Raw genomic sequence first — 27,146 nt, 5'->3', positions numbered from 1 at the left:
TGGCCACTCAGAATTGGCCGTGGGACTCAGAGTCCAGCCATTTGTGTCACTGTGTATTTTATTCACTAAGTGCTTGGGGAATGCTCCACTCTTCACCTCTGCCCAAGCACTCCCCTCTGCAGAGCATGGTGAGTGTTTGTATTTTTGGCAAAGCCTGCAAAAAAATGAAACATTTAAAAATATCTTTCTGTGATGCTGCCTCCAGTGATATCATTTCCTATGCCACCACCTTGATCATAGGTAAGGCCTTTATTTAGCACTCTCCTCATATAAGATATTTTTTTCGGCACCCTTGAATGTGAGGATTGAAAACTGCACTTCTTTCTCACAAGGTATTATTAAATTGTATTATAAGAACACATTGTGATTTGACATTTAGAAAAGACAAACCCTGCACTATTAGCCCCTTGCGTGCCAAGGAAGTAACAGTTATATCCTCGGCTGCACCGCTCGGGTGCTGAGGATGTAACTGTTACGTCCTGGACCTGGCCCACTCCCCTGGGCAGGGATGGAAGGGGAATCGCTTCCCCTTCCACCCCCCACACCCCCTCCCAGTGATGTCTGATGACATCCCCACGCAATCGTACGCTGACCTCATCAAAGGCCGCCCCCATTGCGCTGGAAATCGGAAGCTCTGCTTCCAGTGCGATCGGAAGATAAATACTTGCATTTCTCTTCTGATCGGGGTGGGGGGTGGGGGACGGCAGAGAGGCATCAAAGGAAAGGAAAGGCTTTTCCTTTCCTTTGATGTCCTTTTGAACATTCCTGCAACTCGATCGCATAGCGAATGCACACTAGACACCAGAGAGTTAGTTGTTTTTTTGTTTTCTTAAAAGGGGAGCGGCCCCTTGGGCAAGGGCCGCTCCTCAAGGGGAGCATTATTTCATTAGGCCTTTTCTGCCTTCAGACGGGGCAGAAGCCACTGGACACCAGGGATAATTTTTTAATCAAATTTATTCAGACGTGGGTCCTGAACTCTTAGGCAAGGGTAGATCCCCTTGGGTTCACAATTGCTTTTAGGCAATTTCTGTCCCCTAGTGGGCAGATCGGCATATTTTTTTAAGGCAAATCTGCCCCCAAGGGGGGCAGAATCCACTAGACACCAGGGATTTTTTTTTCACATCAATTTCATGCAAGGGAAGCAACCCCTTAGGGAAGTGTCACTCCCCTAGGGGCAAATTTATTTTAGGCCATTCCTGCCCCCAGGGGGGCAACAACCATTAGGCACCAGGGATTTTTTTTTTTTTTTACAGATGGGGAGCAACTTCTTAGGCAAGGGCCACTCAACTGGGGGGCAATTTAATTTTAGGTAATTTCTGCCCACCTTGGGGGCAGATCTGCCTATTTTTCTTAGGCCAATCTGCCCCCAAGGGGGGCGGAAACCACTAGACACTAGGGATTATTTTGTTTGCGCCACTTTCACGCCGCAAGGGGAGTGACCCCTTAGGCAATGGGTGCTTTTCTGGGGGTAAAATTTATTTTAGGTCATTTCTGCCTCCCTTGGGGGCAGATCGGCCTATTTCTGTTAGGGTGATGTGCCCCCGGGGGGGGGGGGGGCAGAAACCAAGTAGGCACCAGGGGTAGGTGTGTGTGTGTTTTGTTTGGGAGGGGCAGCCCCTTGGGCAAAGGCCGCTCCCCATGGGGGCACATTACTGTTGGCCATTTATGCCCCCTTGGGGGCAGACCAGCCTATGTTTGTAAGGCCCATCTGTCCCCAGGGGGGACAGAAAGCCCACCAGACACCAGGACACCAGGGAAGAATAGTTTTCAAAATAAATGGGGACAAAGTTGTTCTGCCCACCGGTGGGCAGGTGTGGCAATTACCCCCGATCCACTCCCAGGGAGGGCAGAAAGCATACTTGATGCCAGGGAATTAAAAAAAAAAAGGGGTGGTGCCCCCACCCCAACTGAAGGGGGACTTAGTCTTTCATCTCTCCCTCGCACATTAAAACATCTTATCCCAACGGCAAGCAACAGGACATCTGATTATTTTGAGTTTCGATTTTACATTTGGGTAATGAGAGCTTGTTTAACTCTCAAAATCGTCCCACTTGGAAAGGTGAGAGCTGCACTTTGGGACGCTGCTATGTAGAAAAAGCTACGAGACCTAGACACAACTGAACATTTAAACATCTAGGTGAGTCAAGGGTAGTGTTCTTCACATGCACCCAGCACCATTTTCTTACCCAAAAATGGCCTCCAAACCTACAACTTTGCTTGAAATCCCACATTTTTTCCACATTTTTGTGATGGAACCTTCTGGAATCTTCAGGAATCCACAATTCCTGCCACCCAGCTTTGTCACATCTATACAGATAAAAATTCTGCCCCACCTGTCAGCCTAAAAATGTTTTTTCAATCTGCACTTTTGGACCCGCTTTGCTTCCCCCTCAATGTTGACATGTTTTTGGCTTTTCCCTGTCACAGGCACTTGGCCCACCTACACAAGTGAGGTATCATTTTTCTCAGGAGACTGAGGGGAACGTTGGTTGGAAGGAAATTTGTGCCGGTGTGGTGATCCCACACAGAATTGTGGGGAAAATATGATGTTTTTGCTAAATTGGAGATTTGCTGAGGATTCTGGGTGGATTCCCGCAAGTCACACCTCACTGGACTCCCTTGGGTGTCTAGTTTTCAGAAATGTCTGGGTTTGGTAGGTTTCCCTAGCTGGCTGCTGAGCCCAGGACCAACAACGCAGAGCCCCCCCCACCAAAACAAGTAGCTTTGTATTTGATAATTTTGATGTGCCATGTAGTGTTTTGGGGCATTTCCTGTTGCGGGCACTAGTGCTACCCACACAAGTGAGGTACCATTTTTATCAGGAGATGTGGGGGAATGCTGCGTGGAAGGAAGTTTGTGGCTCCCCTCAGATTCCAGAACTTTGCAACACCGAAATGTAAGGAAAAAGTGTTTTTTTTTTTTACAGATTTTAAGGTTTGCTAAGGGTTCTGGGTAACAGAACCTGGTGAGAGCACAACAAGATCCCCCCTCTGGGGTTCCCCTAGGATTCTAGTTTTCAGAAATTTCCAGGTTTGCTAGGTTTTCCTAGGTGCCGAATGAGCTAGAGGCCAAAATCCACAGCTAGTCACTTTGCAAAAAACAGGTCAGTTTTCTTTGGGAAAATGTGATGTGTTCATGTTGTGTTCTGGGGCATTTCCTGTCGCGGGCAGTAGGCCTATCCACACACATGAGGTACCATTTTTATCAGGAGACTGGGGGGAGCACAAAATAGAAGTGTTATTGTCCCATCTTTCTCTACATCTTTTTGAAATGTAAAACAGTGTGTAAAAAAGACATCTATTTGAGAGATGCCCTTTAATTCACATGCTAGTATGGCAACCCCAGAATTCAGAGATATGCAAATAACCACTGCTTCTCAACGCCTTATCTTGTGCCCATTTTGGAAATACAAAGGTTTCCTTGATACCTATTTTTCACTCTTTATATTTCACCAAATGAATTGCTGTATACCCGGTTTACAATGAAAACCCATCCTTTATTGGCTCTGGGTACCTAGGGTTCTTGATGAACCTACAAGCCCTATATATCCTGCAACCAGAAGAGTCCAGCAGGCATAACGATATATTGCTTTGAAAACTCTGCCATAGCTGGAAAAAGGTATAGAAGAAAACATGGACAGAAATGTCTCCTTTTTCACCTCAATTTCAAAATTGTTTTTAGCTGTTACTTTCTGTAGGAAAACCTTGGAAGATCTACAAAAATGAATGCTTGCTGAATTCAGAATTTTGTCTACTTTTCAGAAATGTTTAGTTGTCATGGATCCAGCATTGGTTTCACATCCATTTCTGTCACTAACTGGAAGGAGGCTGAAAGCACAAAACTAGTAAAAATGGGGTATGTCGCTGTAAAATGTCAAAATTGTGTTGAAAAATGTGGTTTTCTGATTCAAATCTGCCTGTTCCTGAAAGCTGGGAAGAAGGTGATTATAGCACCGCAAACTCTTTTTTTGATGCCATTTTCAGGGGAAAAAACCACAAGCCTTCTTCTGCAGCCCTTTTTCTCATTGTATTTAAAAAAAATCATTTTAGCTGTATTTTGGCTAATTTCTTGGTCTCCTCCAGGGGAACCCACAAACTCTGGGTACCTCTAGAATCCCCAGGATGTTGGAAAAAAGGATGGAAATTTGGTGTGGGTAGCTTATGTGGACTAAAAGTAATGAGGGCCTAAGTGCGAACTGCCCCAAATAGCCCAAAAAAGTCTTAGCACCTGAGGGGAAAAGGCCTGGCAGTGAGGAGGTTAAGCAGTTGTATAACATAATATTGACAGTAAAAATATTGTGATACACAAATATAGCAAAAAAACACCTTCACCTACTTTGTATGTAGACCCCAAAAATACAGAGACAAAAAAACCTTGGAGCAGAATATTGTCACAGATAAGTACATTGATTTTTATATATACAAAACTATATTTCATTTACATTTTGATGCTAAAACTAATACTATAACTAGAAATAAATACAGTATTTAGAAAAATAAAACACAAAATAACATTAAAATAAAAATATATAATTAAGAAATGGTAAAACATTATTTAAACAATTATAAAAATAAAGTAAATAAAATTAAGAAGAGTAACAATTCAAATGTAAAAACATCTATCTATCTATCTATCTATCTATCTATCTATCTATCTATCTATCTATCTATCTATCTATCTTTCTATTCGCTTAAAAAACAAAGGTTACAGGGACCTTATAGTTGCGTTCTGATTCGTTCAAAACCGTAGAAATTCAGCAGTAATAGTTATTTCAAGTAACTTTAATTCATGCCCTAAGGTAACTATAACTCGTGCCCCCGCCACATGCAGTTTTTTCTTCAATAAGTTTACTGACAATGTTTTACCAGGCACGGATGTCTGAGCTGGCTCCTCAAAAGAGGTGTACCCATCCAGGAAAAGGGTAGATTTAAATTGCCATGTCTCTTGCAGTCTGTGCTGATCCTGCAGCACAGTTCCCCAACTGCCATCCTCATGATTCCTTCCTACACCCGCAGTGTTCCAACTAAGCACTTTCAGGGTACTTATGTTACCAGAAATAGTAATATCGTTATAAGACCGCAGCTCCTGTGATGACGGGGCCGAAGGAGGTTTACTTACGATTGTTCTCTTAAAACTCCCCTGTGTTCCTCATAAGCTGGTCACTGGGTTGGTTAACCTCCTCGCTGTGCTTTTGGTTATTAGCAATGCACCAGATATACTGATTCTCCTGGGGAGGGGGACAGGTCTACAGGGGGTATCCCAAATTATGTAAGGAGAGAGGCTAACACCACAATTGATTATATTTTTTATCTCAGCATCTTTGGAAGGCTGTGTCCTTTGTTTTGAGATTAAGTGGAACCCTCATAGCGATCACAACCCTAAACATTTGTCCCTTATGGGGTTAGGGGTGCTACTGGATAATCCAGACGTAGGACTTTTAGACTCAGGCATTACCCGAAAGCCCTAGCCCATTGATTAAAATGGACTAAGATTGTGCCGGACCGGCTGCTTAAGAACTTTTTTATGACGTACCAAGGAGGTTTCTATCTGTTTGGATGAAGATTCCCGAGTCACAGCTTTTGGGTGCTTTATCCTACAATTTGACAGCATATAGCTGCAAGCCTAACTACGGTATCTGGCAGAGCATTGATGAGAGGGGAAAGATGGTTTGACAGGGAATGTTCATCCACCCACAGATTGTAGCTAGAAGCCTTGAAACAGGAACTGCGGGATAAAATGTTGGTAGTAAAGAGAAGAAATATCTATAAACTTACCACTGAGGCCTGTAAAAAAGAAATCAAAGAAAAAGCCTGGAGTGAGTTTATGGAGGTGGAGGCGTTAAATAATAGCACTCGATTTTGGGAAGTTGCTAACTGCTCATATTTTTATGGGGTGCCAAACTCTCCCACTGATTGTATTATCCCTGCCGAGATTTGGGTCACTCACTTTAAGAACATGTATGACCCCCGAGAAGCAGCACAGATTATTCATCCCAAGGCTTTGAAGCGAGGTTATGCAGACGTAACATTCAGGGAAGAGGAAATCCTTTTAGCCATTCTATCCATATCTAGCAATACATGTCTAGCAATAAAGCGCCAGGACCTGACAGAGTCCCAGCGAATCTGTACAAATCCAAACCTCCACTATGGGCAAAAAATCTAACTTGTGTTTAAGGCTGTCCCCTTATCATGGTCACACTCTATTATTTTGCCTGTATTTAAGAAAGGTGCAAGGGATGAACCAAGAAAACATTCTATGGGGGAACGAAGGAGATTGTAAGAGTCCCAAACTTTTCGTTTTTGGGGGTCTTGTTTGATGTAAATGCTTCCTGGATACCCCTGCGGTAAGCTGAAGACTTGCCATGACTAGAGCCTCAGGGGCAGTCCTAGACTTTGCTAAAAGGTTGGGGGCAAGGCCAATGCAGACCCTGCTGAAGGTATACAAGGCAAAATGCATCTCAATTGCTTGTATAGAAGTGAGGTCTGGGGATATACAGCTTGGAAGGCACTACAAACTGTGGAAAATAATTTCTTGAGCAGGCTTCTTTTGTTACCCCAATCTATACCATCATTTATTGTCCATGAAGAACCAGGGATGGGGTCTCTATCAGATCAGGTGGTTTTAGCCCCCTTGGCTCTCTGGATTAGGATCTGGTCTAACCAAGCTCTTAAACTAAACCAGAAGACTTTCAAGGATTGTTTGGCCTTGGAAAAAGGGTGCAGAATATGCTGGTGTCAGCACATAAAAAGCTTGTCTCAGGAACTGGGCCACCCAGAGTTGTTTGTGTCCCCAATCACGCTCACTAAAAAAGACAGCAAATTGCTGCAAAGGTAGTTCATGCTAATGGCCAAAATGGAGTGTGAAGTCAATGAGTTAGTTAAACAACCCTCTGTGTGGTCCTTTATTATGCTTGAAACCAGTCGCACTATTGAGCCTTATTTGCTTGAAATTAGTAATCCTTACCATAGATTTCTCCTGACAATATTTAGGCTAAACATTCTGTATTGGTTGGTACCAAGGCCTCAGGGGATTTATAATCTGGAGGAGGTAGGCCCTTGTTCATGCGATAAGAGGTCAGCTCAAGATACCCTCCATTTCGTGTTAAAGTGTGACCAGCAATGATATACCTCCAGATATCGGGCAGTCCACAGGTAAGGTTTCAGATCGCCAGTTTTTTAGTGGGCATGATGAGATGTAGGAGAAGGACAGGTCCCTAAAATAATTAAAACAGTGGTTTGAGAGACTTATGTTTGGGTTAGCAATGGGGTAGGGGATGTTATGTTGTTTTATGTCGTCTTAAGATGTTAATAATTTTATTTGTAAATCGGTTTTAGAACTGCGTGTATTTATCTGTGCATATAATTATATAACAAATTCTACTTTGTGTGCTCACTTGCATGGTTTTGACTAACCAAATAAAGGTGATTTGACTCTGATTCTACACGGTTTTCCTGATTCTCTTTAAGTGCCTTTGGGGCCCTAGGTGCCCTCCCACAGTGAATACAGTGTGAAAGTGCAAGTGCCTTTCTATCTATGCCAGGAAAGTGGCACTAACCAGTATGTGGCACATATGCACACTGCTGTGCCCCTATATACTTGGACTGGTGTAGCAGGCCTGAATGGGCACACTTGCATCCGTGTGGTGTCCTTTAACTTGTGTCCAGCTTTCCCTTTGTGGTTGAGTGTGTTGGAGTGATTGCAGGTGATTGTTACACAATACAACCGTGTTGCCAGACACATCAGTTTTTTTCCAGGGGACTTACACAGTTGACCTTAGATTTTACCTTTGCAGCCCAGTTCGCAGAGCTAATTTCAAGTGCTGCATTGCTATGTATGTAGATATTGCTGCTACTGTGGTGAACCAGGGTGCACACCAGGACTGTGTATAATTGGATTGGGCTAATTGCTAGGGTGGGTCTCGTGTTGACAACGTTTGGCCCCTCATGTGGGTGCTGGGAGGGAATGTATTATTTTTCTCATGTGTGTATACTGCATATGTTGTTTCAACACAGCTGGGCCTAGTACTGCCAGTGTTGTTTCAAATGGTGATTCCTGTCCAGTGTTACATGTCATTCATGCTGTGTTAATTAATGTGGGTGTTGAATACAAAACGTATTTACATACTTGTTGTGTGGTATTGCTGTGCCATTGCTTTACAATTGCCCTTGTAATAAGCCTGGCTCCTCTGTGCCAAGATACCCAGGGTGAGAGCATGTTAGACAGTGAGTGTTATCACCCACCCTTGACAGGAGTGGTGAGTTCCGCCTGCTTAGGGCCCAGCCTCACCCAACCAGAACACGCCACCTCCAACATTTTTAGTTTGTAAATATATAAAAAACATTAAAAACAAAAATAAATACCATTCTGAGCAATATTGGTAAACATATTGGAATTTGCAGGGGTCAGAATTACTGTTTCCACTCCAATCTGAGCTACAATAGAGAAAGTGTTGGATTTTGGAGGGTTCAGATTCACTATTTCCACTCAAACGTAAACAAAAGTAGGGAAAGTTTTGGATTTTAGACGGGTCAGTTTTATTGTCCTCATTCCAATATAAACAAAATGAGTAAAAATGTTTAAGTTTGAAGTGGAGGTGCACATTTACTATTCCATTCTGAGCAAATGTATCGAAAGCCGTGGACTTTGTAGAGATTAAATTGACTATTCCCACTCACTCGCACATAAACAAAAGTTGGCAAAAGGTTGGATTTTGGAGCAGTTGGAATTACTACTTCCACTCAAATCTAAACAACAGTAAGGACAGTGTTGGATTTTGGGGGTCAGATTTATTATTCACACTGGAAAGTAAGCAAGAGTAGGGGAAAGTTTTGGACTGTGAAAGGGTCAGACTTACCTTTCCCATTCCAAAGTAAACAAAACAAGGGAGAGTGTTGGTCTTCACAGGTTCAGATTTCCTACTCCCAATCCAATCTGAGCACCAGTAGGGAAAGTGGTGGACTTTGTAGAGGTCAGATTTACTATTCTCAATGTAACATAAGCAAAAGAAGGGAACTTTTTGGATTCTGGAGGGGTCAGATTTACTATTCCCACTCGAACATAGGCAAAAGTATGGAATGTATTGAAATTTGGAAGTGTCAGATTTACTATTCCCATTCTACTGTCAATAATAGTAGACTATGGACCCGATAATGGTCCCCCAAACTCCCAACTGGGTGGTTGCCACCGTGCTGGCTACCTCCCCACCAGCCTCAATTAAGTCTTTCCCACTGGACTGACCCGTCAACCCAGCGGGAAAGTGGCAGCAGCATTGTTGCAGGCTCATAACTGAGTTTGCGGCAATGCTGCTGCCTGCAGGGGGCACCACCACCCTTGTAATGTGCACTGTCTGCACAGCAGACATTGTACAATGCGAGGGTGCTGGGCAGGGGGGTCCTGCACTGCCCTTACCCCCTGTGGTCCCCTGCACCTGTTCTCCACCAGCCTTTTCATGGCAGTGAAACCGCCATGAAAAGGCTAGCGGAGAACCAGGTTGTAATCAGCAGGGCAGCCCTGAATTGAGCCCCTGGCTGATTCCAACCTACACTGCCGTCAGCCCGTTGTGATCTCCAATACCAGGCTGAGAAGGCGGTAAGTTGGCAGGGCTGCCCGCCAAACACGTGATGTGGCAGATGGACCACCACAACTGTGGAGGTCTGACAGCCACTGAGAGTGGGGTGGTCGGAGGACCACCACACTCGTAATTAGACCCTAACTGTTGAACATTGGCATGGTCAGATTCACTATCCTCAGTTCAGTTCAGCTTAAGCAAAAGTAGGAAAAGCGATGGTATTCAAAGGAGTCACATTTACTATTCTGACTTCAATCTAAGAAGCAGTCAGGAAAGTGTTGCACTTTGGAATATTTAGATCTACTATTATCGTTATGACCTGAGCAATGGTAGCAAAAGTATTAGACTTTGGAGGTGTCAGATTTACCATTGCCATTCCAAACTTTTTGATAAAAACATTTAAATGTAGAAGAAAAAATAAACATTGAAAAGTATTTTTCTGTGATGCTGCTTCCTGTGATATCACTTCATATGAACCCACCTTCATCAAAGTTTAGCTCTTTATTGTGCACTCTCCAGAGATAATATATATTTGGCACCCTTGGATTGGGGATGGAAATCTGCATTTCATTATCCGAAGGCACTGTTAAATTGTAATACAATAACACGTGTTGCATTCAACAATTAGAAATGACCAACACTGTGCTACAAAGCAGTTGTTTGTCATAATATTAGTATGAAAAATACTGTGATACACAATTATTGGAAAATATATCAGAAACAAAATATTATGTTTACTTTATTTGTATGTAAACTGCAAAAATATAGAGACAAGTATATCGTGGTCCAAGATATCATCAGAAAACTGGTAAGTATATTGATTTTCATTCATATATAGCAATATAATACATTTAATGTAAATATTAAAGTTTAAAATGATAAAGATAAAAATAAATATATTTAAAATATTTAACATAAGTTAACATAAAATATATAATAACATAATTTAAAAAAAGTGAAGCATTATTTAAATAATAACAAAAATTAATTACATTAAAATTAGCAATAAGGACAAAAAATAATAAACATATAGATAACAAAAACATACAGCTAGGTATATAAAGTATAAACTAAAAAATAAAATATCAAATCAAAATTACAAAGATTTAATTTTATTATTATTTTAAAAATATTAAAACATAATAGAAAGTATTTAAAATAAATATCACCACTCTAAGAGGCAATTATAGGGATAGTGTTGGACTTTGCAAGGGGCAGATGTCCCACTCCAATCTAAGCAACAGTGGGGAAGTGTTGTAATTTGGAAGGCGCAGATTTACTACCCCCTCTCCAACATCAGCAAAAGTAGGGAAAGTACTGGACCTTGAAGGGATCAGACTCCAATATGAGCAACTTTGAGGAAAGTGTTGGATTTTGAAGCCGTCAGATTTACTATTCCTAATCCAATGTATGCAAAAATAGGTAGGACTTTAGAGGGGTCAGAATCTCTATTGCCACTCCAATCTAAGCAACTGAAGAGAAAGTGTTAGACGTTTGAGGGATCATGTTTTCTTTTTTCACTACAAAGTAAACAAAATTAGGGATAATTTTGGATGTTGGAGGAGTAAGGTTTATTACTCTTACTCTAATCTGAGCAGTAGTAGAAAAAGGGTTGAACTATCCAGGGTTCAATTTTACTATTCCCGCTCCCAGGCTAGCAAAAGTGGGAAGTGTGCTGGAGTTTTGAGTGGTATGAATTACTGTTCCTACTCCAATCCGAACAAAGTCCAGGAAGGTGTTGGATTTTGGAGAAGTCAGCTTTACTATACCCACTGCAACTTAAGAAAAAGTAGGTTAAGTGTTGGACTTTGGAAGGTTGAGATTTACTATGACAATTCCAAAGTGCATAAAAATAAGCAAAGTGTTGGACTTTGTGGGGGGATTTACTATTCCAACTCAAATACTTGCAACAGTGGAGAAAGTTAATATATATTTAAGGGGTAAGATGTACTTTTCCCACTCCCAGCATCAATAGGGAAAGTGGTGGACTTTACAGGGATCAAATTTACACTTCTTACTCTACCAAAACCCGGAGTAGGTAAAGTATTGTGTGCTGGTGGGGTCAGATTTACTATTCCCACACCAACATAATCAAAAGTGGGGAAACATTGGACTTTGGAGGGGTTATGTTTACAACTCCTACTCCAATTTAATCAATAATATGGAAAATGTTTCACTTTGCAGCAGTTAGATTTACTGTCCTTGTTCTAGCATAAACAAAATTAGGGAAAGTGCAGGACTTTGGAAGGGTCAGATTTACTACTCCCACTCCAATCTGAGCAACAGTTTGGAAAGTGTTAAACTTTGCAGGGGTAAAATCTACTATTGCCACTCCGACGTAAACAAAAAAAAGTGCTGTATTTTGGAGAGGTCAGATTTACTATTCCCACTCTAATCTAAGCAACAGTAAGGAAAGTGGTGGATTTGGGGTGTCAGATTTCATGTATTCACGCTGCAATGTAAGCAAGAGTAGGTAAAGCTTTGGACTCTGGAGAGGGTTACATTTACTTTTCCAATTCCAATGTTAGGGGAAGTGTTTGACTTTGGTGGGTCAGATTGACTATTCCCAGTCCAATCTTAGCAACAATAGGCAACACAGTAGTACTATTGTATTCAGATTCTCACTTCAACATAAGGACAAGTAGAGAAAGTAGAGAACGTGTAAGAATTCAGAGGGGTCAGATTTTCCATTGTCACTGCAATATAAGCATCCCTCTTGGTGAAAGTGGAAACCTGTGGGAAGCGATGTAGGCTGTTTGCTCGTGGAGGTGACTGCCATGTATGCGGCCAGGGGTAAGAAAGACCACTTACTTCCGGACATTGGACCCTCAGGAGACAAAGCACCCATGGCAGGTTTCAACAACCCCTAAGACTGACAGCGCAGAAAGCCCAGTAAGGCCTGGACGGCATTGGAGATTGAGTCGCTGCCTTGGAGGACAAAGATGCCACTGTAGCCAAATGGCTGCAACAAGAGGTGCTTTGGCTTCAAGAGCAACAAACTGACTTACAGTCACACGCTGAAGACCTAGAAAAACCGCTTCAGATGGAATTATATTTGCATCTGGGGGGTTCCTATCAGTGCTGAAGGATCTGTCCTGGGAGAATGTGTGGGACCCTCTTCCACTTGATCCTGGGAGGTTCGCAGACACAGAGATAAAGCTAGACCGGTTCCACAGAGTCGGCCTCCAAAACCAGTGAAGGTACACCCTGCAGACATCTTAATATGTGTCCATGATTTTCAGGTAAAAGAAGCCATCCTGCGCAATGCCAGTGAGCTACACCCGCTTCAGTTCAGGGGATACACATCCTTGTTATGCCAAGAGCTAGCGTCCATCACATTCCAGAACAGATACGACTTCCATTCAGTCACAGCTTACTTAAGGAACACTGGGGTCCCCTACTCCTGGGGCCACCTGCTCTGGATCATCTTACGTCTTGAAGGCAAACTCTACCAGCTCACATCCCACAAGAAAGCTTGCAGAGTGCTTTGTGTTGAGGACCCCTCTCCAGCAGAACAACTGAATAGCCCCCAGAATTGGACAGTGCAACTAAGACTGCACTTGCGGAGGCCGCACCAGCCCTCTGAAACTATGCACCAGGACCCAGAGACTATAGATTGGAACAAAAGTCTGTGTTGGCCATGCTGTCTGGGGACACCAACAAGCTTGATACCCCCTGACACTGGGGGTCCTTATGCCAATACTTTGCTGGTTGGCAGGGGGCGCTGAAAGAAGTGGGCATGAGGCACAGGGAACCCTCCATCTCGACATGATCCCTTGGACTCTCCATGGCTTGACGTTTCCCCCTTATGAGACTCCTCTCTGCTCGCACCTTATACACATTTTACGTGTTCCATGGGCTGATGTATGTCTTTCAAGTTGTTCAGTTTATCTTGTTTGTTGGAGGGGCTTTTAGGGTGTTGTCACTCTGATATACAACATGGTCATCCCTTTGCTACTTCTGCAACACTGTGCTGGTTCAATATGGGACACTGCCCCTTTGCAACATGCCCACTTAGATCCCTGTAGAACACACTTTATGCTATGCCCTTTATTTGAATATCATGGAGCTTAAGATTATTAGCTTTAATGTACAAGGTCATAATAACCCCACTAGAAGATTAGCTCTCTCTCCTCAAGGGCTCCAGAGGTGACATCTATCTCCTGCAGGAGACCCACCTACTCTCTAAGGATGTCCATAGAACGCAATCCCGATTGTTTCCATGTCATTTGTGGTCTTCCTGCCATGCAAAGAAGGGTGGGGTGGCTATTCTCTTTTCACAGGACTTCAAAGGTGAAATCTTGTCTACATTAGCAGAGGTTAATGGGCGCTTTCTGGCGATTTGACTCTGTGTGGGCTCCTTTTACTTCACACTAGAAAATGTTTATTCCCCTAATGAGCACCAGGAAGCCTTCAGCACAAGCTCCTTGTCTTCTGTACTTCAGACCCCTGATGCGGCTATCCTAGTGGGGGGCGGGGGACATGAACTTGGTTATTGACACGGATATGGATCGCTTTGGACAGTGTTCTGACCAAACTGGGGCCTTCTCAGACACAGGCCTTTGTTGGCTTTCTGACTGTGGGCTACACAACGTATGGCATAGACTATTCCCGTCTTCTAAGGATCTTAACTGGGTCAAAGGCAAAGATAATGAAGTCAACCCTTCTTGCATTGTTATGTACTATTCCTCAGAGAGGTATCTGTTTCCTAAATTGGAATTGGACTTGAGTTTTCCTCATGAGTTTTCCTCATGAACACAGAGATGTTGTTCCTTATGCAAGGTGCAAAGAAGGAGATGTGTTGCAATTCTTAAATCTCCACTCAGGTAGTGTCCTGCACTAAACAAAAAGTTACGGGATGGCAAATACTTCAGATGAATGGAGTTGATTCTGAAGCATAGAAGTTTCCTTTCCAACCTATATTACTCCACAGAAAGGAGCACCACTTGACTGAGCTTTTAAGACACATTGTGCATGATTCAACAACTGCATTTTGTAGCATGTAAAGTTATTACTCTAGTACTAATAACTTACCACAAAATGCAATTCACAAATCTACGACTGGAAATATCCATGTGTAAGTTCATAGCAGAACAATCTAATGCAATACCATTACTGAGAAACAATCTCACCTCAACTGTTTAATGGAAGTTTGCAAGATGAATAGCATTTACCATTTTATATAAAAATGCTTAGAATATATGTGTTTGCAAAATTGGCTTTCCAATGCTTTTTTTGAAGTGTAAATGCAACAGCTGCACTACTTTCAGAAACATTGTGTCTGAGGTATTTGTTTCAGTGCTCTACTTCAGGTGACATTATTGTAATCTTTTATGTTGTCAAACAATTACTTTGGATGTTTTTTATTTGCTAACCCCATCACCACCCCTAAAAACCACCTACCCATGACCCCACCACACTCCGTAAACACTATCCACTAATGTCCCCTAGAAGCACCTCACCATACCTAAATTACACCACTCCTTGAACCCTAAAATCCACCCATTCCTGAACCCTAAAAGCCCCTCACCACACCTAGATTCTTCCTGTCTCTGAACCCTAAGGCCCCTCACTATCCTTAAGCTCCAGGCATTGCTGAACCATGAAATTGGTTAATACTCCTAAACTCTACTCATCCCTCAATCCTAAAATACACTTTCTTCATCTAAACTCTACCAATCTCTGAACCTTTAAAACCCCTCCCCACACTAAACTCTGCCCATTCTTGAACCCTATGCTCTTTCTGCTGATAAACTCTACCCATCCTGGAACTCTTAAAAACCCTCACCACCCTGAAAACCATTCACCACCCTTAAACCGTACCCATCCCTGAACCATAAATCCCTAACCAGTCCTAAACTCCGTCCACCAGTGAACCTTAAAAATCCCTCAACACTTCTAAACTTTATCTATTCCTGAACCCTAAAACCCCTCACCACGTCAAACTCAAACCATTCCTGATCCCTAAAAAACCCTCACCACACCTAACTCAACCCATCCCTGAACCATGAAAGAAAGACCTTTCTAAACCTGAACTCCACCCATCCCATCCCTGACCCCTAAGAGCACCTCATCGCCCCTAAACATCACCCATTTCTGAACCCAAAAAACCTTCATTACCCTTAAACTCCACCCAAGTGTAATGTAATTTTGGTTTTTTCCTTAAAAGTAGCTTTCCTTTAATTTGCTATTTATTTGGATTTCTTTAAAATTGTCTTTCCCTATAACTGATCTACCATGATTTGTATCCTCCAATGTGGTTTCTCTGTTTTCATTTTTCTATTGATTCACATTCATCATAGATTACAACATACGCCTTGATTACAACTTTGGTGGTATATAACACCAAACTTGCACACAGGGTAAATACCAGTGCCACAGGGTTCATTAAATAACATGTTAAATAACACTGATTATGAGTTTTTACTGTGCACTGCAGCATTGTTATTTAGCTCATGTGTTGAATATTGAATGTGTGCTATTTAGTGCATGTGGGAAAAACCCATGTGTTATATAGCGCACGTGTTAAATTCCTCACCCAATGAATAGCACAACCACAAAACATCAGGAAGTTGCCATTTTTAGGCATTTGAAGTTCCTGTAGTGTTCAAATTAACCCCTAGAGAACATAAGCAGCCAGGCCAACAGGACACCCCACAAGTACACCAATAACTCCTTCCTGTGTGTGAGTGTGTAAACAATTTTGTGTGGACAAAGCAACTTGAAATAAGACAAACAGAATCCACTGCCATTCTTTGATATCACTGTCATCACAAGTAGAAACGTTCCAAACTTTTCCATCATGGACCCAGGCAGGGAAAAGAAGTACAAGTTTAGGGATCCTGAGCAGGAGGCCCTGGTCAAAGATGTTGTAAGACACTAGGAATGTCTAATGTGCCATTTCATGCAGAAGATGTCCCCAAAAACAAAGAAAAATATGCTTGTTGATGAAGATCTTGGCCAAACTCAATACTGAATCAATCTATTCACATGATGTTGCGAGCACTAAAAACAAATCTAAATTTTGTAATTCTACGTACTTAAGCAAGTGGGGAAGCACTAAAGCATGGCAACTGGTTAACGGTTCTACACCTCAGCTCTTCCTCAAGCTGTGGGGAGAACCAGTTATAAGCATTGTCAACATGTTTGCAGTGGAAGACATGAAAGAAGGTCTCAAGGTCAGAGAAATACAAATTGACAGTCATGGGATTTGTAATGAAAGTGCATGAGGTTGTTAAAAAGTTGGCTTGGCTTATATCATTGCTGTGAGGAGTGGCCGATGTAATTTGTTACACATTCACTTTGATCCATGTATATGACATAGGGACAAACACACGTGTAACGGTACTGCTGACACGTATAAAGACTGGGCTACAGCAATCATAATGTACTGTAATCTTTATCAGAATGGTTGATTTGTCTGTCCAGTATCTTAAGGCTGATGTATTACCACAGTGTAACTAATGTTGCTTTTTGTCAGCTTCACAACATTGTGGTTTTGTACCACACGCACCAGTTTAGTATATGCAGATCTTCATCACACAATATTTGCACATAAGTAGTGTGTTTCATTTCACAGTTTCAGCATTCTTATTCCTGTCTCCCTGGAGTCACCACATGTACATGAGTGCACCCAATTGACCCTAGGTTGTCATGAAATCTTGCTGTAGCACAGATGTTTGCTTTGCTGGCAGCAGCTGTGTGGGTGTCCAAAAGAGCTGTATATGCAGCTCACTTGCTCTCTACAAATCATCCATTATTTAGCAGACTATTTTGCTAAAGGTAGACTGAGAAATGCCACCACCAATCCTCCTGTCTGCTGTGTGGTGCCTGTTAAAAATAATTATAGTGCTTCTACCATTTTCAGGAAGATGGAATGGCAGTGGATCTCTGGGTTCGAATACAGGGAATCTGTAATGGTGAGAATATGTTTTGTATGGTGCCCCTATTGAGCCTGTGTATCCTCTGGATCTCAAACTGACTCATGTTTATGGGTTCCAGTCTTGGTCAATTCAGGTTCTTACGCTGTTCTGCTGTGTCATTTGAGGTCACTGATTGGTGATCTAGTGTCAATTCTCATGCTGCATGGTTCCTGATGGCAGAACAAGGATATGGCATAGTGTGATAGAGTGACCTAACAGTGCTGCATCTATTTTGGTTGTCTGTAGAATCGAAGTATGAGCTTCTGCAATCACCCTTTGAGAGCTTCACATGTTGCTGGCTGTTAACATAGGCCTGTGTTCAGGTATGTGTGATATTTTATTATTTTCAATGCATGTATTGTGTTTTTTCCATTATTGTATTGATCTTTGAATGCTTCTATTGTTTTACAACTTTTCATTAATTCTTTACATTTTCATTAATTTTTACACCTGTTTTTGACTGGAGGTATTTTAAGGTGGCACGTTCCACTGATTCTTAATGACCACTCATACTTGTGATTGAATGTTAAATACCACATGTGCTATTTTTCGCATGTTGTAAATAGTGCATTGTGTTAAATATCGCATGTGGAATACAGATATGTGGTATTTAGCCCATGCGTTAAATAACACATGAGCTTTTTAAATCATAATTAGATGATTTGTTAAAGTCATGCTCTATTTATCCCAGCATGCAGTAATTACCATTACTCCTAATTTATAGTCAGGAGGGACCTTACTAATAGGGGACCGGTAAAATGATGGGAAGCAGTGCAATACCTACAATTAAACGTAAGGGGTTTAGAGAGGAATAAGCAGGGGTTTAGGTAGGGGTAAGGAAAGGTTTAGGAATGTTTAGGGAGGACACGGTAATGCACAAACCCACCCACAAAATAAGTTACACCAGTGCTTTTCACAAGCTCCACTTCTAACACTACTACAGCGCTAAAGATTACAAAAATGTACTAAGGGCCTGATTACGAGTTCCTTGTAAAAGTCCAACCCCAAAGTAAAGTCCTGTTTACGCATGGGTCAGAAATATGAGTCTGAAGGTATTTAACGCATCTGATAATTATCAGATGGGTTAAATAATTCAACCTTTGTTAGCTTTTGGCAGGTCAGGTCTGCTGGAATTTAACAGGCAAAAACATACAGTATTTACTATATCCTGTGGATTTTGATGCATTAAACACCAAAATCCGCATTTTATTAAACACAAACTCATAATAGGTGTTATTTATCGCACCCGATAAACAATGTACCACGCGGTATCATTATTTATCAGGGGCGATAAATTACGCCTTAATCAGACTCTAAATGTTCTCCAGTCCAGCCTTGAAATAAGTCTAGCACCACACAAGGCTTGTCACAGGAACAACAACACACTCCACAGAAAATAATGGAGACATGGACTTGATAAAACACCCCATAGGAAATAATGTTAAAATAAATTATTTTAACTATTCAATGAATAATATAATATGTAAAGTCTTGACCAGAACATGATGGTGTGGCATAAATTATAGTTCACTAAACTATAACAGACTTATTTCAGTGGTGTTTCAGCTTTTTAACATCTGTGCCTCATTCCAACGCCTAACTAAAATGTCATTTATCTGTTGTTGATTTCAGAGCCCGACCATGCTTTGTGTTTAATCATAATTTCCAAAATCACAAAATTGCACTCCAGGGAAAGAATTGTCTCAAGTTGCTTTATTTTCCACACAAAACATTCTCACGCCTACCAAAATGTTACTATTTTAGAATTAGGAAGCCATTAAGCAAATCGTAAAAAGGGGAGGCTGAGTAAACAGTGGTGGAAAGGGGATGCTTCACTTACTCATATCTCTCTCTCTCTGTAACTATTTTTAGTTGCTTTAAACATACATCACTCAGGTTACTAAAAAAAAAACATACCTCCCATTACATTTTAACCCACTGGTTTCATCCCTGCATTAACACCTCAATGCTCATTTACTTCAGCCTGCTCCTCAGGAAGGGCTTTAAATTCAACAACTCTCATTCCAACAAAAAGGTACTCAGAAGTGCCTCACTTAAACTTTGAAATAAAATGTTAGCGCTCAAATTGTTCACTACAATTCTGTGGGGAAGCTGCAGTTAATCACATTGGAGTTACCTGGCAGACTGCTGGTGTTGGAAGTATGTGTTTTTCTCTCCATTTCAGAAAGATTTACTGACATGGAGGAGGATATTTGAGAACTCCTTAAAAGTGTGCCCTAATTTGAGGTTTCTAGGGCACCAACCTTAATTTCTATGACAAAATGAAATGTTCTCTTTTGTTAATTTCTATAGGAAATCATTTATGTTTCACAGCCCTGATTCTGTCAAGAAGGTGTTCAGGTGTGTTAGTTTTTTTTGTTTTTTTTTTCTAAATCTGTTTTTATTTTAGTTTGAGAAACTGCAAATCAACATAAACATACAACACATTGCAGGTAACAGCAAATCAAGATGTTATTGATGTATAATGATGCCAGAGGGTGCACACACCAGAGTACCATCAGTGAAGTCATGACCACAACAATGATCTTATCTTTAATCCTACGGACCTCCACACTTCCTAATGAGACCAGGCTATTAAATAACATAAGCATGTAGGAATATATCGACTCCATATTTGGTCATCACTTGTTCAATGAGGGGAGCATATGTCCCCGTCCCCCATTGCCTCATCGTTACTTACAGTACCTACTTCCTCCTTACCAGTGAACCGCTCCAACAGTGCACTCCAAGCTGCCACATCAGCAAGCGCCCTCTCATAGCTGCGTGTCATGCGCATATGTTGCTCCTCCACCACCCCCCACTCCAGCAAACCTCGCAGCCAGCCAGAAGCCTCAGGAGTAAGCGTACTCATCCAACAAATCGCTACTCTATGCTTGGCCAGTACCAACGCTAGCTGCACCATCTTGTACACAACCCTCCTACCCTGCGGCTTACGCACTACTCCCAAAAGACAAGTCATCGGGGTTGCCTCCAATTCGAGTTCTGTAGCCTCTGCAATCGTCGCCATCACTTCCTGCCAGAAAGCATAAACCGCACTAAACCAGGCCAGGTGCAGGAATGTAGCACCAAGCTTACCACAATGAGGACAGCACGAGGTTTGATATAAGTACATCACATAAGAACACAAACTGTTTACTGGAAAACTGGAGAAACACCTGACAGATTGCTGCTGTTGCTAGAAGTTCATGTTTTGCTCAGAATGTCAGACTTGGTTGTCACATGGCTGAGGAAAATAGTGTAAACCTATAGAAAATTAGAACTCATTTTAGATTCTCTAGCACCTCCCATTATATCCATGAAAAATTCATGCGAAAACAGTTTTCTCTCAAACATAGTTCATCAGAAATTGAACCTTTTTCACAGGGAAAAATCACCTGAAAACTCACCAGTATTCATAAAATGAGTACACACCAACAAATGATTTATATTGTGATTAAAATCTGTTATCGCCCCTTTATATATATTCTTTTACGTGACCCTCAAACACAGGCTTTTGCTGTAATGTATCTATGGGGAGCATGATCCCAGGTCCTGGTGTGGCTGCAAGAACATGCTGTGGCCATCCAATCAAGGGTGGCAGGGTCCCCTTGGGCCAATCCCCACATTCCTCTGGGGGTCAAGGTATGCTCAGGTTGCAGGGACCATGTTCCTGAGTCTTTTAATGCTTGGCATAACATAATGGTTATGTTGTGGCCAGCCATCAAGGACTAGTCAGTCCCACATCTGAACGCCAACAGTCCTGGTACATCTAACGTTTTACACCCTTGTTGCCCAACCAGAGCCCCTACTTAAATGTTAATTTCTCAAAAAAGGCTTAACAATTCCAACCAAATCACAAAAAACATGATTTGAGAGTAAAGTTTTAAATATCTGCCAAATTTAGTGTAATTGCCTGCAGCCATTTTTACTGTATTGAAGAGCAACTTTTCTCTGTGGGAATAGTATGGGCAATCGCAGTTTTAGGACCACCTTTTTTCTTGGCCACTGCTTGACATATCAGTGCAATCATTTCTATGAAAGAGCCAAGTTGGATGGATTTTTTCTGCAAAGTTTTGCGCAGATGCATCAAATTACATCAAACAGTGTTGCTGTTTAGAATTGTGGATTATTAAACAATGGCCCATCAGAGTGCCATCATTTTTTCTGTTAAAGAACAGAGATTATTGTGCAAAATGAATAATTAATATATACATATTTAATTTGTTTAAACATTAATAGTTAACTTGTTAGAAAAGAAATTACGTTTTTACTGTTTTATTAAAATGTAAAAAGTAACTCACAATAATTAGACACAACTTTTGATGAAATTAACTAATAATTACAAATAAAATGAGGTAGGACTTTTAATGTATTTGTTTAATTAATATTCATAAAGTAATATATAATTAATATAATAAAAATGTTAACAAACATTTATTTTGAAGCAATATATGCAACAGTTACTTAAAAAAAAAAAAAACTGATTATTATTTGTCATTTTTTCCCCTAGGGAGATTTCTACAAAGGTAGCGGAGATCTCCGCTTAAGACTGATGAGCTCCAAGTAGTACAAATATAAACTTTACACTGGTAAATTTTGTTCCCCCCCTGGTTTCAGGGGGAAGATATTCTAAGTCTACACTTTGGAGTAAATGTATACTTGGAAATGGTGAAAATCCAAAAGTAGTAAATGTACTATAAAATACAGAGTAAATTTACACATACAGACTTACTCAAATGTCAGTTTAGCTCGATGAATGAGCACAATCAAGTCTTCCATTTTGGTCATAGATTTGGTGCCTCGTCTTGTACCTTCAGCTCCCCAAGCTACCCTTTAGTCATATATGGTGCCCAGATCTGTACGATTTTGTAAATGTCACCTGCCAGTGCTAAATGTACTCTCTTGCAATACTGTTCCTTCCATGCTCCTTTCAATGCAGTCTTGAAAGCTGCATTACAACATTACAACACTGGGCATTCATATTCACTGTGATATCTATGGTCCCTGTTAAGTCCCTTTCATAGCTCACACTGTAAGATGTTACTCCATGTAGCTTTATATGTGGGCTGTGTGTCAGTGGAACCTGAACGGCTCACAGGGTTCCTATCCAGGTTTTAACACTGCAGTGTCGGGAGCTCCACCGAATACAATGTGGTAGAAGAGCAGAGGGCAAACAATGGCTGTTACAGGCATTCTGTTTCAACATTACAGCGTCTGTCCTGTTTCTCCCTGTTTAATTTAGAACAGGGATTTCCAACGTTTCCTATAACAAGAGCTACTTGTTATCAATAAGAATTGCCTAGAGCTACTAATGAATTTGATCATTGGTGCAGTAGTGACACCATCAAATAGCACCACAATAGCGACCACAACTTGCAAAATTATAATTATAAATATATCAAGATAAATAGATATAGAGTTCAGAATGTAAATAAAATTATACTTACCTACATGATGTGATTATCGACATAATGGACACGATATTTTGGCACAACAATATTTAAAACTTGATTTTTTGATAGCAGACCACCCCAACAAGTAAGATGAGGTTACCAACATCAATGATGGTAAAAGCGTTATCAGTTTAAAATGTCTCCACATGTGTAATGGAATAACAGCACAGCAACAAGTGTCCACTGTCATAAAGGAAATAGTAACAGCTATAAATCGCCTAAACAAACCATGAAATGCCATTCAGAGAGCAGCTTTAAATGGGTTTTGAATTTTCAAACACCTGGTTTTCAAGCATTACCATATCACCTTCTCCAAGACAACTTTTTCTAGCAGTATACCTTTTTCACTTTGAGTAATTACACTTCAAGAACAACTTGAGGTTTTCTCACACACATAACACACATAAGCATGTGACTTTGCTAAATTGAGAGCGGAGAAAAGTGGTAATTTTGCAAGTCCCTCACACTGTCACAGTGTGTAATTGAATGTAAGCCTATGACCCCGACAATGGTGTGGCTGCCACTCTAATGGTCCAGAGGTCTTTAGTTCTGCCTTCTTCAATGTGGCTAAACCCTCTAACTAGCATACTGTTCTGGACTACAATTCATGGAACTACTTTCAGGGTACTGTTGAGCTACCAGTAGCTCATGAGCTACCCGCTGGAGACCCCTGATTTAGAACATTCTACCCTAATCCATGAGAATGCTCTAACATTATCGCAGTCCTGCATACCAACGGTTAAAGGCCATTTCCCTTGTTAAAGTCTCTTGCCTGTTGCTCGGGCTAATACTCAGGGAGAGGCTTCTTCACAGCTGTTATTGCTCTCGGTAGTGGGATACATTGTTATTGTTTTAATAGACAGCTGTACTTTTGTCACCTGTGTTCAGCTCTGTAAATACTAAGGTCCGTATTTATTCTTTTTTAGCGCTGATTTTTTATGCAAAAAGAGGCGCAAACTTACAAAATACAATTGTAATTTTTAAGTCTGCGCCACTTTTGCGTCAAAAAATGACGTAAATGAGGTGCTAAAAAAGTATAAACATGGGCGTAAGTTACACAGGGCCTGATTTATACTTTTTTAGCACTGCATTTGCGTCATTTTTTTTACGCAAAAGCGACGCAAACTTACCAAATTACATTATATTTTTTAAGTTTGCGCCACTTTTGTGTCAAAAAATGACGCAAATGCGGTGCTAAAAAAAGTGTAATTCAGGCCCTTAGCTTCCAATTAACAGCAAAGTGCATTAAAGACTCTTTCGGTCAGTAATTCCATTCCACAAAACGTTATTAATTCAAAGAGCTGCTCTCGTGCATACACTGCAGATCACCCAGCAAGCACCACTGCTTACCTGTCAGTGTCAAAAATGTTAGGGAGATGAGGAGATTCATACCCCAGTTCATGACCGAAGTCAAAGCAAAGGCTCTTCCTTTGATTCCCACTGGGAAGATTTCACTCAGTACCAGCCACGCCACTGAAATAGAAGATATCGGAGTTAAACATTGCCAGACACACTTACGGACCATTGAAGCATTATACAATGACATGGTTAGAGCAGGAAAATCATAAAAGGGTTCTGGAAGACTTGAGTTTTTTAAAGTTACATTACCCCCTAGTTGATTGTGTAAAGTTGTATGTACAAAAAGCTGGTAGAGGACTTTTGTTCGTACATATTTAGACAAACAACATGCTTTCCAGCCATCAATGTACCTCCTACCATTTGTTAAAACTGGATAATGTGCCCTTTCTTTATTAGGCTTTACTCCGTTCTTCACACTTTGCTTAACATCCTTATTTGTTTTATTCAGTTTCTTCAGTCTTTTATATTTTTTAGGTATTATCAAAATCACTACTGAATATGGAATGTTGCCATCAAATTCAAACTTATTTTTCTGTTCAGTTTAACCCAATCTTCCATGTGCGCACATCCCATGCTTGTGTACTGATGAAGGAGAATCTGTTTTTCTTGTGAATGGGGACAATCTCCGTAGGAGTCCATTTTCATGCCATCATTTGATAAGTGGGCTTATCTAGAGCTTTGTTTACACCTTTCAAATCTACAACCACCTTATGAAGCATATCTGGCAATCTTTGTAAGTTATCAATTATTTAGAAACAAATGGAATACCGGAGTGAGCGTTCTTAATTTTTCGTGGACTGAAAATAAGAATTTAAACAAATGTCCCAGTCTTATGACAAAAGAGTGGGTAAAGGTAGTCCACGTGTATATCCAGCTTATCCGCTGGTCAATTTAATGCTGTAGAAGAAGACTCTAGAAGGGTGCTTCTACAGTCTTATTTAAATAACTGAGCTTATTTACGTCTCCCAATAAATCTCCTAAGCCTGCAAGTTCATTACTTGAAGAACTTTTGTCTCTATTTCACTCCCCGCAAGAACTGGTGTAATGCAAGGGGGACCAAATAATTGAGTTTGCTGTGTGGATCTGCCCTCTAAGCTAGAATGATATAAATCGATATCACCATAGGCGTGTCCCACTGTTCCTTTTGCAAGAGTCCTTCATTTCCTTTGAATATGTTATGTTGGTTGAAGCAGGACTCATTGCCTTACCTTCTTCGATTGCTATAAAAATCTGAAATGGCAGATGACTCATTTCGAACACGAATTTGGGTCACTACCAATAATGAGTTATCTGTCATCCAATGCCATGCTGCAAGCAAAGTCTGTCATAATTAGACCCATGCTCCACTAAAGGAAATGGTAATGGAAAATGTACACCCAATAGATAAAACGAATAAATAAACTGATGATAAAACTCCACTGTTAGCAGAGCCTGTTGCCTGTCTTGATGCAGCGTTCCCTATCAAGAAATTGGGAGGAGCCCAGATTTTAGGTCCGTGTCACATTCCGAAGTGACATCCTTAATTAAGCCTTACAAATGTTGAGGATACTTAGTACCAGATTTACAAGGAACTGGTGCAGCGCTGCGCCACATTTGGCAGCGCCGCATCAGTTCTGAAAAGCGGGGATGCGCCGTATTTACAAAAATACAGCACACCCCTATGTCTCCCCTAGCGCTGGTGATAAATTTAGCTGCAAATAGTGCAAGGGTGTCTGCGTTGAAGCGAATGATTGTTTATGCGCAGGAAGGTGCCCTTTCTGCACATCAGAAATCTACAATGGCGATTTAGCACTTCTATGTGTGCTGCAGAATGCAGCACACATAATAGTAGCAAATCGTCATTATTTAATGATTGTTTATGTTCCAGTAAGGAACACCTTCCTGCACATAAGCAATCATTCATGGTGGCGTTTTGCTCTTTCTATGTGTGCTGCAGAATGCAGCACAGATGGAAAAAGCAAAAACGAGGAGAAATAAAGGTATTTATCCTTGTTGAGCCATGCTAACGACAGCCCTAGGGTGGCGTTAGTTTTTCGTGATGCCACAGATTTACAAATTCTTGTAAATCTGTAGCAGCATCAAAAGCAATGGGCGTTGCTGTGGAATGCCCATAGCAACACCCATTGCACACCCCTCTACTACAGAAAACTGCATCAGAGGGGCCAATATTTACAAGGTGGTGTTAAGCCACAAAAAGTGGCTTAGCGCCGCCTTTTAAATATGGTGCTGTGCACAGCACCACTACAGCGTCACAGAAAGTGGATGCAAGGATGCCTGCGTTGGTGCTGGCAGCTAAATTTAGTGCCGGGGCAGGGGGAAACACAGGGGTGCGCTGTATTTTAGTATTCTAAAGTGACGTTGGAAATTTTGGTGCAGTACCACACATTTTAGTAAATCTGGCCCATAGTGTGGTGGCATTTTTAGGTGCAGAAACACATTCACCTGCAAAACCATACTTAGTTCCAAAATCACCCCTGGTGCAAACTCAAACAGAGTGTAGCATGTAGCAACAACTTTGGATACAAAAACACACTTAGGAACAAAAAAATCACATTTAGGTATACAAACCTATTTAGCTGTAAATTCACTTGTGGTCAAAGTTAGCAGGGACTACGAGACCAAGTTTGGATGCAAAACCACTCACTACAGATTGAAACCATGGTGGAAGTAAAATATCACATTCACTGTGCATAAGTGGTGTGCATTAGTATGACATTATTCTTTCTTGATAGCACTGCGGTGGAAAATCACCCTGTGCCATGCAGGGCGCCCCAAGTTGGGCCCGATGGCACTTGAATTAAAAAATAAATACTTACCTACACTTACGCTACTTACCTGCGATGG

At 41.2% G+C, this 27,146-nt stretch overlaps 1 protein-coding gene across 1 annotated transcript in view; it reads right to left on the bottom strand.

The window, feature by feature from the left end:
• SLC2A12 (solute carrier family 2 member 12) overlaps window positions 1-27,146 on the bottom strand; it is a 423,646-nt gene that overhangs the window by 91,177 nt on the left and 305,323 nt on the right. Inside the window, exon 3 of the mRNA XM_069235156.1 lies at window positions 24,294-24,416. Within this exon, the coding sequence (XP_069091257.1) occupies window positions 24,294-24,416 (123 nt within the window). The remainder of the gene's footprint in view (window positions 1-24,293; window positions 24,417-27,146) is intronic.

This window comes from Pleurodeles waltl, chromosome 5 (assembly GCF_031143425.1).
Source record: "Pleurodeles waltl isolate 20211129_DDA chromosome 5, aPleWal1.hap1.20221129, whole genome shotgun sequence".
In the NCBI taxonomy this organism is placed as follows: Eukaryota; Metazoa; Chordata; class Amphibia; order Caudata; family Salamandridae; genus Pleurodeles; species Pleurodeles waltl.
This window is presented reverse-complemented; position numbering and strand designations above follow the sequence as displayed.